This window comes from Biomphalaria glabrata, chromosome 7 (assembly GCF_947242115.1).
Source record: "Biomphalaria glabrata chromosome 7, xgBioGlab47.1, whole genome shotgun sequence".
In the NCBI taxonomy this organism is placed as follows: Eukaryota; Metazoa; Mollusca; class Gastropoda; family Planorbidae; genus Biomphalaria; species Biomphalaria glabrata.
Window position 1 is genome coordinate 41761846 of NC_074717.1, and position 17190 is coordinate 41779035.

Here is a 17190-nt window from a genome sequence, read left to right on the forward strand (position 1 = left end):
GGTCCCGGGTTCAAACCCTGCTCGCTCCCATCCCCCGTCGTCCTGTGGATAAATAGATTTACATAAATACTGCGCATCATCTTATTTAGAAAATAATTAGTGGGGCTGTTAATAGACATTGATTGTGCTAAGTCACAGGAAAGACTTCGTTCAAGGAGAAAGCATTACACGCTCACTATCAGCTTTTATAAAGGAGGAATTAAGAAAAAAAACCTTTAATTTTTTTCTTATTTTACTTGTTTGATTTCGATGTTTTTAAGACCACTGTGACATGGCTGCAACTATTGTTTCTAGTTGATAAACAGAAAGTAAATTGAGTAGATATTTTATGATTGCAGTAATATGTAAAGTAAATGCATACTCCTAAAAAGCTTTATACCCCCAAAAAGTTGTATATTGCATAAGGCGTGGGTTTATCTTACTGACGAAGTGCATATTGGATGGCTGCCTGGTCGTGCGGTTTGCGCACTGGACTGTCGTTCGGATTTATCAACGGTCGAGGGTTCAAACCCTGCCCTCTCCCATCCCCCGTCGTCCTGCGGGAGATTTGGACTACGAAGTAAACTATCTTCAACTCTGAAGGAAAATCCGAAACATGTAAAACATTATTTTTTACAGCATACTACTAAAAAGAAGTCAAACGTTAGTATTTTGTAGGTAAAAAACAGAGTCACTTGTAGGCTTCTAATTGGTCCTAACAAAAATGAAGGAAGTAAAGTTCCCCTTTCAGACCTTGCGATCTATGGGGCTTATGATGTAAAAGTCACATGTTTCTGTGGCTCATGATTAACAAGAGTGTCATGTGGCCAGCACAACGACCAACCGCCGTTACTTTCCCCAAATAATGCATATCTACTTCGTTAGTCCATTGAATACTTTTCATCCCTAGAACTTTTTACTCTACATCCATTAAAGAGGAGTGCCGGAGATGTGTTATCAAAAGTTTGACCCTGTAGGCGTTATTGAGTCATAACAAAAAAAAAAGGTTATGTCCAGACAAAAACTGTTACACAGCGGCTATCTGCTCACGTCCAGGTCAACGGGAGCGAAGGAGGGGTGAATTGAGAGCAAAATCAAAACAAAGCGTCAGCGAAATTCTCCGATAAAGCCAGATTATCAGATGCCCCAAAAATCATTTCTTCGTCCATCTCTGTCTCGTCCTGTGTTCACAATTGTTAACATTCTTTTAGAAGAGACACTGAGTAGGCTTTATTTTAAAACAAGTTTCACTTTAGAGCTATTTATCATGTCTATTGTAAGTATAATCAAATGCATGACTTTGTAATAAATACTTTCAGGTTGTAACAGGATTTTAAAGAGACAATATGGAAGAAATATATTGATATAGTAAACACTTTAACTATTATGATTATGTGTTTATGTTTCAATTACATCTTTCCGTAATTATTTTCCATGATCCAACGGAATTATTCATTTTTCCCATGTATAGTTCACTACAATGTTATGATTAAACTTCTAAAACTATTCCATCAGAAAATATTTTATTTAGTATAGAATTGAAGGAAAATGCATGCTCTTTATTATATAAAATAAACTAATGTTTATAAAAACCAAAGATTAATTGAATGTGGTCAAATCAACGATAGTATCGTCAATTAGGAAAGAAAGAGTTAAACGAGGAATTACTTTCAATCTATTTATATATATTATGCTTGCTTGATATGCACTAATATTATGTGTCAATTTTATATTTTTGTTAAATATGTCTTTTTTTGGGGGGGAGGGAGCTTCCAGACCTTCATTCTGATTGAAATAAATAAAAAGAAAAAAACAATTAGGAATGCATTACTTATTCGATCTTAACTCCATCAATTTGACCTTGTAGTCTTAACCTAAACGTTGGCGATATAGAACAATATAATGACATTTTCTTCAATTCTGAAGATTGAGGATGAAAGCAGTTTATCACGTGACCACGTCAACCCAGTTTCGAACTGCCCAGTCAGCCACTTCTGGTGCAGCGTTGTCCACTGGGGCTCTAGTTACGTTTTCTACTAGTTGGATAGGAATTTTTCTCTGGGTCTGAAATGCGCGTGCGGATACAAGTGACCCTTGACACAACAAAATTCCTGGATTCTCTGAAATCATATGCTCTTTCTTGCTATTAGAGCATGGAATGGGTTGCCTGAGCTAGCCAGGAAAACCAGTGACTAGTCAGAATTTAAGGTCATTGGTTAATATGCATGACTAAATGCATGACGCGTAGGACGTAATCATCTTCTTTTTTGAAGTAACGTCTGTATCATATAAAATAAGATAAGATCGTAGGTAGACTCTAGACTGAATGAATAAATGTACCTGGATTTGTACCTGGTTTTGTTTGGAATAGAAATTATTAATGAAAGGAACCAGCTTTAGTTTCTCGATCTTCTTTCTCCACAGATAGCCATTTGAAGCTACGCCTTTTTTTTACCTATTGTAAAAAGGTTAAATGGTGTAATGTTGAAGAATGCGAATGTCAAGGAATGCTGGGTTCGTGCTTCCTGGAGTACTCCTGACACGTGACAAACATATATATCACAAATTGATTTAAGTCCGTTTCAGTAGACAAATATAAAGTTTATTTGACAACAATAATAATAATACTGCACTCCTTGTTAGTGCTACAAGTCAAGAAAATCCTGTCCGCATAACAGCGGTATCAAAAATATCCAATACGTTAAACTCTCTAGAGTAGATTACAAATCACGGCCGCATCTCAGCGGGTAACACTGTACAGAATAATCCAGAATAATATAAGAATACATGTCTCAAAAGGACACTGGCATCAACTGCTCAAAATATACTTCGAGTTACAATTCGACTAAAACGCTACTACTCAAATCATATTTGACTGCCTCGTACAGAGGATAACACTTGACTGACTTGACTGAACTTAAAGTCAACTTTATACATTCTACTTCCTGTTTTCTTCATCAGGAACTCTTAACATGACGTGAACATTAAATCAGGCAATGTCAACCGAGACTGTGACACCTATGCCTCTTTTTTTTTTTACTTTCCTTTTTAATCTATGCCTCTTCGACCTAGGTTTTTTTTTTTTACCCATGCATTAGATTTGGGAAATCACTACTTCTTGACAAACATGGTGACATATATGTATTGCCCAAAAACAGCTGGGTTTCTGTATCCTTGACAAGAGAGGATTTGAATCTCTCTCATAGAGTTTGGTGATGCTGTTGATGGATGACTTTGCATGTGACTTTCGTTTTACCGAGTTTGGTCTGACCTAACATTACCATCCCCTACTAGCTTTTGAACTGGTAAATTCTCCAGAAAGATTTTTTTTTTTTTTTTTTGGAGTAGGTTCCCAGAATGTTGTGATTTTTGTCAAGCAGCGTCTCCTAGAAACAAGTTCTGCACATTAGTCAATACATTATCAACATCTGCTTCCTCCACGTCATGACAACCTTTTGATATTACTTCATTACGACGTCAACTTCCCTTCCCCCCCCCCCCCCCCCAATTACTTTCAACATCACACAATGCCGTTTCAAGACGCAAAGAAAAAAAAATAATGCGACGATATCGGAAACCACAACGACCTCTTGTCTGCTGCTAATGTCCACCAAACAAGTGGGAGTTAATTCCCCGCAGCAAAAAAACTTCAGATTTCAGACAATCGGCAGACGATAAATAGCAAACTATTTCGGAATCCAGACTTTGGATTTGAGCTATCGCAAACGGCAACTACGTATCGATTAACAATAAATTCGAAAGTAAAATCTATACATAGCTTTAGGAGGTATTGGAAAGACAGTTCACCCAAAACAAATTGATCTAGTTCTAGAGCTAGTTAGAAATTCATTGTAGGCATTTTTGACTTAAATAACACAAGTTTGCAGCTACATTGTAAACACAGAATTTCGTCTGTATTTTTTTCCACAATAATCTGCGAACTATTTTTAATAGTGTATGTTATAATGTTTACTTCATTAAAAATATTAACCATAATTTCACTGGCACTACCTCGATATATGTTCACTAATTGTAATCACTTTTTCATGTCAATATTATATTATAAAAAATTTTATTTTAACAATGCTTCTTTGAAGTTAACAAGCTCATCAATGTTATTTGTTTTATTTCAGTTTTAACATGTTAAACCACAAATATTGAAAGAGAATTGGTTGCTGTGTTTTTTTGTTTAAAAAGTAAAAAGGAAATGCCAGCTTTCCACAATTTAAAGTACATTCTACTTTTCTGGACACTGTCGGTGACAGATATGGACATGCCGACGTGTCTAGCGGATGGATTTTCGGAGGAGGAGTTACAGGCAGGCTTCATATTCACTTCCAGGCGGATACCGCGAACTTTAACACATGGAGGAACGACATCGGCGGAGACTGTTGCTAACAGACGGCTTGCTCTAGCTTACCAGGCTCATCTATGTTCCTGGAAGTGCCACAGAGACAACTTCACGCAAAGTCTTCCTGACACACTTCGTTTCCCATTATTTCGTATTTCTTGTGTGGACTGCTCGTGCGACAAGGACTGCTCCAAATATGGAGACTGCTGCGGGAATTTCACTCGCTTGCAGGCGCAGCAACACATGTACGAGTGCGTGCGTATCAACCAAGACTCTGGTGTGTACGCACTTAAAAGCTGTCCAGATGAAATTTATTCTGGAAGAAAAAAAATCTTAAAAAATAGTTCTAAAAATTCCACGCATAAGGTAAAAGACTTAAACAGAACAAGGACAGAGTGCCTTAGGTGCTCGAATGAATCTGCTTCGTTGATATCGGTGGGTAATAAGACCTACTGCAATGAGCACTGCTTGCAGTGCAACGAAAGAAGGTCTTTATTACAGTCAGACATGATTTGGAACTCCACGAGAAGTAATGCCTCTTTAGCCAAGAATACATCCCTGGGCAGCATTTCAAGAGATAAACAAGATGCACCTTTAAAGGAAGGACGAGACTTCATCGAACATTTCCGGCCAGACGGTGCAGTTGTCCGAGAATGCGACATCCGCTCGTCTAATGATGCTGGCCCATGCGACATCCATCATGTCGGTACAGAACTTAGCGCCGAGAAGAAAATGACTCTAGAACACTTCAAGACCCTTTGTGAAATCTACGACTCTCCTGTCATTTTCGGACACTTTCGCTTCAATAATGTTTTCTGTTTCTTATGTCATGTAAGTACATCATTTACAATTACACAAAGTCGCCAAATGAACTGCCTATAGCTGCCGTTTCTAAACGTATTAAAAGTTTTTAGCTATTATAAATTTCCCTAGGTAATCGAGGTTTCTTCAACTCATTAAGAATTGTAGAGAATCTATTTAAAGACACCTTCATTAAATGGAATTTAACTTTTGATTTAAGCTTTACGTTTATAACGCAAAAGCCATTTTTCTTCATTTTAAAATCTGAAACCATTTTTTTTTTGTATTACCAGCTGTGTACTGTACCTCGATCTCGGAACTAATTTATATTTGGTATTGATTCCTCAATGAGCTGAGCCTTCAAGAAGAATCTATTCCAAACATTTTTAGATTAATTTGTCATTTTTACTTTCGTGTTGATGTCTGTCATAATAATAATAATAATAATAATCTTAATTGTCCATATTCACACCAGACGCACTCATAATTTACATATGACAAAGTTTATATCAGATTGTTCTTATTTAATGATTTGATAATGAATAATGAAAGCACAAATTGCATGTCGCCACAGTGCAGCACCATTTTGATATAGCAGACGTGAGCCTCTTTTATGTTTGTAAACGCTCTCATCTGTCCCTTGCCTTATGTCATAGCGGTCCTGTTACAGCGTAACAAAATCCCTAACCTTTTCCCAGTCAGCAGCTGTTCTTAGCAGGATATCAAAAGAGAGGCCGGTCCATTCTTTTATGTTATCCTGCCAGCTTTTCTTTGGACGACACTTTCTTCGCACTCCCTCCACTGTAACTTGAAGAATGACTTGACAGCGAGTCATTTCTTACAATATGATCAAACCAGCTCAGCTTTCGTCTCTTTACACTATTAAGGATTTCTCACTTTTTGCCAGCCAGAGTGTCGACTTGTAAATGTACTAACTCATTTGTCTTTTTTTTTTGCTGGTATCTGTAACTCAGTATTGTTATGTAGCATTTACTCTCCAAGGTTTGAATTCTTCTTTCAGCCTCAGCGTTCAATGTCCAACTTTCACAACCATATAGGAGTTCAGAGACCACTAGGGAAGAATACAGTTTAATTTTACCAGACATCTTATATTACTCTTTGTTGAATAGGCTATAGAAATTTTAAGCTATTAGTATTATTATAAAAATGCCAAGAAAATGCAAAGTTAGTTAGATATGAAACGGATCACAATTAGCGACAACAGAAAAATTTCAGAAATTCAGGCTCGCTAAATACTTTTTTTGCCTTGACTGGAAAACAAAGGAAAAAGTCACTTTTCCAGGCTACTTGATAATGAGCTAGAGGTCCTTTTAGAAATTAAATTACATTAGTGATGACAAAAAAAAGGTCTACGCGACGATTACGGCCCCTACACTTCATAGATTATTGAACTGCTCAGTAGGTTAAAAATTCTCATCGAAAACTCAAAAATTTTATTTTCTAGAGAAATAACAAGAAAACGTGACAAAAAATATTTAAAACCTATATATATATATATATATATATATATATATATATATATATATATATATATATATATATATATATATATATATATATATATATATAAACAGCAACAAAGCTTATATTAGACGTTATTGTGTCAATTAGTTTGGACCAGTCATGTAATTAAATATTTGTAATACTAACAAAAAAAAAAGCATTTATAAAATAAAAAAAATAAAAATTGGGAACTACCTGAATTCCAAATCATGATTCAAGCCTTCTCAGACCAACAGGTAGCCACTCCGCTAATGGAGAGCTTATGAACATGGTAGATTGTATAGTTATCTACAGTTTCTTAAGTCTGGACCTATTCTTCAGGTTTGTGCTTATCAAAACTCAGACGACGACATATGAGTGGACTAATTCAGCTTATGCCACCACTTCAGTCAATTACAATTTGTTTCCCTTGTTCGAGATACCAAACAAAATAATTAATTACCAATAGTTAATTAACTAAAAGCATATATTTTTTTTATTGATTCTTATGTTGTTAGGTCATCTTATCTCATCTCATCTCTGCCTGTGGTCCCTTCTGGGTCATAGGCCACCAACCAGCTTCCTCCAGGCATCTCGGTTCTGGGCGAGTCTCTCCAACTGTCCCCATGTCTTGCCCATCCGCTTGGCATCTGCTTCCAAATCACGGCGCCATGTATTCCTTGGGCTCTCCTATTCCTCTTTCCTTGGGAGTTCCAGGTTAGGGCTTGCCTTTTTATGTTGGATGCAGGCTTGCGAAGGGTGTGACCTATCCATCTCCAGCGTCTCTGAAGGATATCTACTTCAATGGGCTGCTATTTTGTTGTTCGCCACAGTTCCTCATTGGAGATGTTGTTTGGCCAGCGGATCATAAGAATCTTCCTCAGGCAGGTATTGATGAATACCTGGATTTTTTTCATGGTGGTGATGGTGGTTCTCCAGGTCTCCATAAAGTAGTATTGGTTCAGCAATAGTGTTAAAGTGCCTGAACTTGGTGGTGGTGCTTGTTGTTTGTTAGGTAAAAGAAACAATTGTGAAAAATTTCAGATTGATCCGAGAGTCGGTGCGGGAGAAATCACGTGTATAAACTTTTTACCAGACAGACAGAAAGAATGAGTTGATAAAATTAAAAATTTATAATAATTTAAACTTCAAATTTTTAATATTGCACATATAGTAAAACAGTCAAATAAAAAGAGTAATCTACGAGAGGAACACTAAAGTCGTTCTGCGACAGATCGATGATTTTGTTACTTATGTGTGGTCATTCAAAACAAAGTTAATTCTTTCCTTTTTCGTATTATCTCCCTTTCAAAATCCTGCTTTAAATTGTGACAGGAAATAAGTAGCAAGGGCGTTCATTTGTTATGCTTTTAATTTGTGCCTTTTCACTCACACAGTCTATTCCTGACAGATCAACCTTCCAGGCCAAAAGATTTCACGCCTGAAAATTAACCTGTCCATGTTAACTGACCTATCCAGGGCGATCAGGACTGTCCAAGGGAAATCTAGAGAGGCCGAGAAGAAAAAGCAGGAAAGGGAGCAGGGTGTCCCTGTGGACGCTCCCTGTAATGGAGGATACATGAGATTTAAAAATAAGGTGATTTTATATAATTTATGTCCATTATTAGTTAATTATTATTAGTTGTGTACAGTGTCAAAGAATGCAACATTAAGAAAACAACAACAACAACAACAACAATAACCTATTTGTTACAAACACAAAGGTGACTTATAAATTAGGTCATTATGGTAGCTTAATCCTCACCTGTCTCATAGTCTGTTGGACCGTTGGGGCAACACACAAGATTTGTCGACCGACATTTTCCATTCTTTTCTGTCTTTTGCCTTGGAATAGAAGCTCTTTCAATGGCTGGCCCGTCCATTCTTGTATGTTATTCTACAAAACATATAATTTCATGTCTTCAATAATAATTATTATAATATTAATAATAATAAAAAAAAATAATAAGAAGAAGAAGAAGAAATTGACCTCACAGATACCTTCAAGGCCCTTAACATTCCTAGGAACATCCTCGTTGCCTGTCAGACGGCGGTACTGCTGCAGACCTGCCACATCACCGGAAAATTCCTCAGTGGAAACTGATAAATGGACTTCGATGAATTTTGTTTCCCTTTACGAAACTCGACCCTGGCAACGCCAGAGATTGAACTCTCGTTCGCTTGTAACATAATAATAATAATAATAATAATCTTTATTATCCGTGAAGAAATTCGTTCTACAATTGTGCATTTAAAAAAAAAACAACAATACATGATTAGAGCAAATATTTGTACAATAGCACACAAGAAATACGTCCATACCCCAGTTTATCTTGAACATTACATACCAAATTTACCACAGTAAGTTCCAGTTTGTTCAACGATTTAATCGTCGTAAGAAACAGATGAGTTATTGTGTCAGACTGTTATTATGATTGGTGTCTTTAAACTCTTATATCTTCTTAGTGATGGTCAAATGTTAAAACCATATAAAAGGCTTATTTTGACTTAGACATTGAATTTTAATACGTTTAAAATCCGTAATATACATTCAGCTGTGATGCAGGCAGTGATAGAGAGCACTACTAAAACCATAAAACGTTGTGTCGAGTAAGAATTATATCACACCAACATCCCAGATGAATTGTAATGTAGTAGATTATATCTGCAATTCAAAATGTATAGTTCATAATAACTGAGAATAAGGGTAGACAACGCATGTCAAACTTAACGTGCTCCAAAATGACCGAGTTATATCCATTTGTAATGTTTTTCTCACAAGTAAACTAGTCACTAACTAGTGCTAAGTGACGAGCAATAAGAACTGGTTAGGTGACTCCAAAGCTAGACTTTTGGGGGTTTTCTTTCATCGTACTCATTTCTGGACAAATTAGACTCACTCTGATGTGAGGGATGGGTGTCAGGCGGCCCCATGGCCTTACCAGTTTTCTTCTCGCTTTGGATGAAACTTGAGTGGGTTTTTTTTTTCTTTTTTATATGCTTGAGAGTCTCGGACGCCGACCATAGAGCTAAAGAGGAGGATCCTAGCAATGGCATTGAGATGTTACAGAAGTATCCTAGATATCGCATTTGAAGACCGCATCACAAACGAAGAGATTAGAGACAGGGTTACTTCAGCGATTGGACCCAACGATGACCTGCTTAAATGTGCAAAGAAACAGAAACCAAAACTCTATGGCCATATTACAAGTTCTTCGGGGCTTGCAAAGACCTTCCTTCAGGGAAAAGTACCAGGAAAAAAAAGACAGAAAGCGATGGTAAGACAACGTAAAAGAATGGTCGAGCCTGCCATTGAAAGCGTTTCAATCCATGGAAAAAAGACATAGAGGAATGGAGAAAGACGGTTGACAAATCTTGTGTGGTGCCCCAAGGGTCCTGCAGACTAAGGGATAGGTCAAGGCGATATGCCTTTGACATTCCATCAGAAATAAAGATTATTATTCCCTAGTTGGACCCCCCCCCCCTTCTCGTATCTTAAATTTTAGCAGCGCAGGTTTAAACTCAAGCCCATCGTAACAAAGTTCCAAGCGCATAGCACCAGGGCCTTAGCTTGGCAACTGTGAGCCGTGTTCAGAAATACTTCGTTAGGCCCTCTCCAGTTAACTGAGTGTCACTGAACCCAAACTAAACCCTACTGTATCTAATGTGAGAATACATGACCAAGAAAGACAAATTATGAGGCAGACAACACAAAAGGACACATATTCCTCATGGGGTTATCAAGAATGAAGTCCTCAAACTTTCCGTCAATTAAAAAGTCAATGTCTTTGGTCGACTATGACTTATATCGTATGCTGAATCTTGATATATTTTTTTTTATCTGTATTGATTGTCACAAATATGGGAATCAATAAAGAAATTGTCTTATCGGTCAACTCGCATCTAAGCCTTAAAGACTTCTCACAATGCTATTCTCAAGACGAGATGCTTTATATCACCTTCGTAGGTGATCTTTTAGGATTGATTCATATTCAATTATTGTGGAATTAAAAGCTGGAAGACTTCTTTGTAACCTACGAATAAAAAGTTATTGTTTACTTATATAGTTTATTCATATATCTTAACAGGTTAAAACATACCGTAATATTTGAGAAAGATATATTAAACAATAATAAAAAAACAAACATATTTTAACTAACTTTCACAATGATAACTAATTTGTCATCCTTATACTAATATTATAATTATTTAAAATATATAGTACGCTAACATTTAATAAAACACTGTATTAACTTTGATTTATTTCCCTTAAATAGATGCCATCATAAAGTAACAAGATTTTGCACTAAATAGACGAGGACTATTAATTTACGATAAGAGGCCCATTCTCCGTTTAAATTAAATAATGCAACGTCAGCATTTTCTTTCCCTTAAACGAACCCGTTCGGGCCCCATGTTGGTTCGCAATAAACCCAGTTTTCGCCATGGTTATCACATGACCTGGCTGCCATCTATTTAATGGTTTGCTGTCTCTCTGGAAGTCGATATTCTAGTTGTTCGTGGTTACATTATTGCTATATACCGCAGGGCAAGTGCCCGGTGGGCCGGTACCTAAGTGGGCTGACAGGGACACCAAAAGAGCCACATGGATGCCACTGTGTAAAAGTAAGTAAAGTTCCCCTTTCAGACCTTGTGGTCTAAAGGGCAGATGATTTAAAGGTCATCTGATTCTGTGGCCTACGGTTAACGTGGGTGTCATGTGGCCAGCACAATGAGCAACCGCCTTTACTTTTCCCCAACTAAAGTCAGGTACCCATTAGAGCTGGGTGGACTCAAGGGCGCCCGAAAATCCCGAAATAAAAATACCAGTCTTCACCAGGATTCGAACCCGGGATCTCCAGTACGGAACCCAAGCGCTTTACCGCTCAGCCACCGCGCCCTCTGGATGCCACTGTGACAAAACATACATTGGTCTTTTTACAGACTTTTTAGTATAATTCTAATTTAATATAACACATTTTCCGAAAAAAATATTTATATTCTACATCCGTAGACAGTTCTACTAGTAAGCTATGTAGGCCCTAAGTATGTTAGTCATTGATTAACATGCATGACTAGTTTGATGCATAAAATGCATATAATATAAGATAAGACAAGCTTCATCCTAAAAGGGCCTACACACTTTGCGATTAAAAAGCAACATAAGACCTATATTTCTTAAAAAGATTTAGTGTTCACTGTATGCATGTGTACATTTATCGATAAATTATGAAAGATAATTGTGAGTACAGGTTGACCTAGAAATTGGAGGTCCATCATATGACTTACAAGTTATGGGCCGATGGTATAGAAATACCCGGGTCGATTTCGACACCCAGTCCGCCCCTGTATCTACCTCTGGTTCCCATGCTTGTCGCTTCTACGCTGGGGCCAACGGCCAACTTAACGAATGCCTAGAGGGAGATTTTCATTGCTGTGGTGTTATCTTATACATTAAATTTTGTAAAATGTTAATAATTATTTTTAAATATTGTAGCTTTTTACTTTAGATAATAATCAGTATTACAGTAATTATCTTACATAATACTTTGTTTTATGGGTTAAAGTAAATAATTGGGTACATTTATCGGGGTCACTCTGGTTTGCCTCTAGAAGGGGTATTTTATTACCCAAGCTTCGACCTTGTCATCTAACAACCATAATGTAAATCAGGCAGATGATGTAAAGGTTATCTGTTTCTGTGGGTGTCAATTGGCCAGCCTTTACTTTTCCCCTTTAGAGCTGGCTGGACTTTGAGGCGTCCTTAAGTTCTAGAAATTAAAAATCCCAGTCTTCAACAGGATTCGATCCCAGAAACATCGGTTTGGAAACAATGCTCTTTAACACTCAGCCATCGCGCCGTCTAACAACCATGGAGACCAAGACATGATTTAGTCCTTGCAATAGCTTTCGTGAACCTTATGTTAGTGACTTTGAGTAAGACTCTTCATTGACCAATTAGATGTATTTATACATTTAGAAACAGTTGTTGGCTTCTTACAGTCGTGGGATGATTATGATTCATGTGGATGTAGAGCCTCGTTCTGGAAAGATATTCCTGTGTCGACGCCAAAGACGAACGGAGGGACCCTTCCACTTATTAGAACTTGGGGTTCTGAATGTAACGAGATGAAAGCCTGGTAAAAAGGTATGGCCGGAAAGATGTGGTCCGCATGCATCCCCGTCGCCTATCTACGCAGGTGATGTATCCAACGTTACGGCAAGTACCCGATACAATGTGGGACCAGCAGCATCGCAAGTTTTACCAGGATGAAACACTGTGCTGCAAGCTGCCAAAAGGTCACCAGCTTCTGATTCGTTCTCATGGCTGACTCCCTGAGCCTTTCCCATGTTTGGGTATAGCCGCGGAGGTTTGGACTAAGAATTTTACTTCTCCTAGGGGGGTAACCAGCCAAGACCAACTAGCCCCTCCTATTCGAAGCTTGCTGGCTAAGACATCAGTTGCTAGCCATTACCCGTTTTTATGTCAGTGATAATTGTTCCGTCGGTTTCAATTTCTGAATCAAACGTAAAGTCCAGAAGTTAGATTTGTTGTCAGAGGCGTCTATGTGGGACACACGCCATTGGAAGCGATTAATGGGTATAGGGGCGCTAGAGACCATTGCCACTTCCGGAGATAACAACGTTACGAGAGAAATAATAAAAAAAGATATGCCGAAAACAGATGCCAATATTTTCATATGAAATGTCGTCCGTGTGCTTTAGTGATTAAGCTCCCAAGTGATTGCGTGTGAGGAAAGCTGCAAACTTTACTGGGAAAATTCATCTTCACCTTCACCTATCCTAAGTCTGTTAGATTTTTTGGGCAACACTCAAGATCTGTCAACCCGCTGTATTTCACGCACTACACTGGGATAGAATGTCATTTATTGACAGACCTGCCAATTGATGTCGTTTTCTCATCGCTTTCTCTGTCATCCTCTTCTTCATCTTCCTGGTACTGTTCCCTGAAGGAAGGTCTTTGGGGAAATTACCTTATTAACAACGTTTTCTATTTTGTGTTTGTTTGTGTTTGTTTGACATCCTAAATAATACTTGTTCCGTACACAACCGGGTGAGGTTTAGTTTGGACTGACGTACTGTGATATATATGAAACGAGCTACGCCCCTGTAAGTCATGCTTACCTTAGCTTTGTAGTGAACCTCCTTGGCGTAACTTTAAACAGAAAAGGAAACGGGTCACTTTTGGTATAGAATCGGTGTAGTATTTGTTGGATTAAAAGTGAGTGGGGAATTAACGGGGGGGGGGGGGAGAGTACGACCATCACCACTCGTGTGTGTTTGAGTACATTGTTCACACGATATAATCGTAGAGTCATATTAAAAGTCTACATGAGATGGTGTGCAAATGTTTATCATCTGTAGACGACTCATTCAACGTCTTCTAGGTATATATAAAACGAATGAAGTTTAATGTGACTATTCACGATGAGGTCGTGAGGCAGTTATGTTATACTCCAATCAGAACTATGCCTACAGCTGCTTGGCCTTACAGACGCTCTTGAAATAGTTAAGATACGCTCTTCAAACCTGTCAAAAGTTTATTTACAAGGGAGAATGGTCGTCGAGTCTTGTCTCTAAGCGTCTCTATCTTACTTCCTTCCCAGCGTCCTTTAACATGTCGTATTTCCTGTTTAGTTTTATCTCCTCTTTTTGTTACACACAATTACTCTATATTCATATCATAACAGTTCGAAGAGAGACCACCGTGTAACAAAAGACCCGGTTTGAGACGCCATTCACTTCCTATAGGAAGGTTCCAAAACTTCGGGGGTGTCATTACAATGCTGCCCCCCCCCCTTTTCCGTCCTGCAGACGCTGGGCTACGACGTGATGTTGACGCTCGTTGACTTGTAGCACCAAACTGCTGATAGACAACAAAACCGCTGTAGGCGTATTATGTTTTAACTTGTAGAATACATAAAACTGGATCAAATTGGAATGAGTCTATACATATACTCTCGCTCTGTTGATAAATGAGACTTTATTTTCAAGAACCACCATTTTTTTTCGATTGTTTTGACGCACAAAATGTTGCACAATTTAAAAAATGTCTAATCTAATTAAATTAAATATATTTCCAGGTATGATCAAGATACCCGAAAACATTTATTTATAATAATTTTGCCATTTCTTCATTATAATAAGTGACTTTCTGCCCATTGGTCACATTGCAATTTTAGGTGGGGCTGCATAGCCACGAGAAATACTGCATCCTCATTAATCTTCGTACTCGAAGACACGCCTTATTATTATTATAAGTGACTTTAGGCAACTTTTTTTTCCTCCACTGGATTAAGTTAATAACTACGAAACATGAAGGAACTATTAACTTTATAAATAACTTTTTTATTTGTATATAGTCTATATAGCATACAGTTATTAATAAATTATATGGCAAAATATGTAGGTCACATCTGGGACTGCGCAGCCACGGGAAATACCGCATTCCTCACTAATCTTCGGACTCGAAGACTAGCCTTATTATTATTATATGAACATAATTTTATTTACCATGAATCAGGACCGGGTTTAGATTATTAGAGGCCCTAGGCGAATTGAATTTGGAGACCCCCAAATAAAGTAGAAAAGTATAAAATAAACAGCGAAAAAGGACAATTACGGAATTTATTTAAAACCTAGAGTACTACAACAAAAACGGGGGGGGGGGGGGGGGGCACAAGTTACACTGTGTCTTCTTAAAAAAAATAAATATAATAATCGGAGTCCCTAGGCGGCTGCCTAGTGTGTCTATGTGTAAGGCCTGCATGAATGCGTTTATTTCAATATCATGAACAGTAAGCGTAAAGATCTCTCAGATATATGGTCATCTCACGCCTCCGTTGTCTAGATACCAGGTCTTTTTTTTTATTTTTATTGAGATGAATAAAATCCCTTGTCGCCGACTTTGTCATTTTATTTCTTTCCTTTTACTCTGAGGAATAAATCTACATCTATGTTAAAATAAATCCCGGAGTGGCACTTGGTCTTTAAATAAAACAAGCTCAGAGAACTCTGAAGAGCGAGGACAGACAAATGATCTCCCCTTGTAAATGTCATGGGTCTCTTCGATTTACTTGTGTATAGAAATGAAAAGGCCAAGGTCAAATATCTATTTACTCAGAGAGATGAATGTCCAAAGACGAAGAAAAAAAAATCTACAGTTTGTGACGTTGGTGAGGTGTTTGTGTGTCTGAATCAATGTGTATGTGTTTTTAGTGTATATGTGTGTCTGAAAGTGCGTGGAAATGTGTCTGTCTGTTTATTTGTCTCACTTCATGGTCAAGGCGACATTTTTGTATGTTTACGAATCCTTAACTCTAACTGCAGAATTATAGCAATGGGATTGAGATGCTAAAGAACCCTAGAGGTTACAAAGACGGCATCGCAAATGATGAAATTATAAACAGGATCACAATGGCTATTGGGCCAAAGGATGACCTGTTGACCACAGTCAGAACGCACTCTTAAACCGAGACCAATCATAGAAGGCCTCACCACTGATCTGCTTCGTCGCAATCTGTGGGCAGTGGAGACTTTACTTACTCGTACAGACCTGTGACGTGGCAACGAGCTATTGATCTCCATTGCCTACAGGTTGCGACTTTGCAGTTCAGTGTTTAGGCCTTCTATGACGACTGGCCTCACTGAAACTGTATCGTCATATCACGACGTCCTAATGGCTAGCAAAGACTTTCCTTCAGGGAACAGTGCCAGGAGAGAAGAAGACGTAGAAAAAGCATCCGGGAGACAACATTAAAGAATGGACGGCCCTGACATTGAGATACTAGTCAGGGCGAAAGACAGAAAGGAGATGGACAAAAGGAACACACGTCATGTCAGGCCACATCTGGACTAGATCCGGAGATTTTCCATGCAAAAGTAAATTTTGGAAGTCATCAGGGAACCATTATTTTTAGAACCTTTCTTGACCTACTTGCTACATACCTCATTGTAGCCACAAAAAGATATCAAAAAAGAAGCTTGGCGCCACAAACATGCTCATTTGAAATCGTAAGAAAGAAACAAAGATTTAGTCTTAGCAGTACGCGGGGTTCTGGGTGAGCGTCATATGTATAGCTCTAAGTCTAACCCAAGATATCATGCTAAGAGTTTAAATGGTAATTGCTATAGAGCAGTGTCTGCCAACCTTTTTTCCTAATCGGAACACTTCACCCATTCTGAGTATTTAACGGAACACTTTGCTGATGTTTTTAAAGAGATTAATTCACGTGGCAGCCTAGTAGTATATTTCTATTTCATTTATTTAATTTAATTATTCTAGTAGTTCGTGGAACATCTATTAAGGCCTCGCGGAATCCTAGGGTTCCGTGGAACACTGTTTGGGAAGCGCTGGTATAGATTATAGGTAAAAGAAAGGCTCCAAAGACTATCAAGTGAGAAGGTTTGGTTTAGTAGCATTGTCTCAAGTAAATATACCACTCTGTATTTCAGTCTGTTCAGAATTGGTTAAGTAGCATTGTCTCAATTAAATATACCACTCTGTATTTCAGTCTGTTCAGTATTGGTATGGT

At 37.9% G+C, this 17190-nt stretch overlaps 1 protein-coding gene across 1 annotated transcript in view; it reads left to right on the plus strand.

Moving 5' to 3' along the window:
* LOC106070844 (uncharacterized) overlaps positions 1-17190 on the plus strand; it is a 50018-nt gene that overhangs the window by 22256 nt on the left and 10572 nt on the right. The window contains exons 2-3 of the mRNA XM_056036183.1: positions 4113-5161; positions 8046-8231. Coding sequence (XP_055892158.1) covers positions 4187-5161; positions 8046-8231 — 1161 coding nt within the window. The 5' untranslated portion in view covers positions 4113-4186. The remainder of the gene's footprint in view (positions 1-4112; positions 5162-8045; positions 8232-17190) is intronic.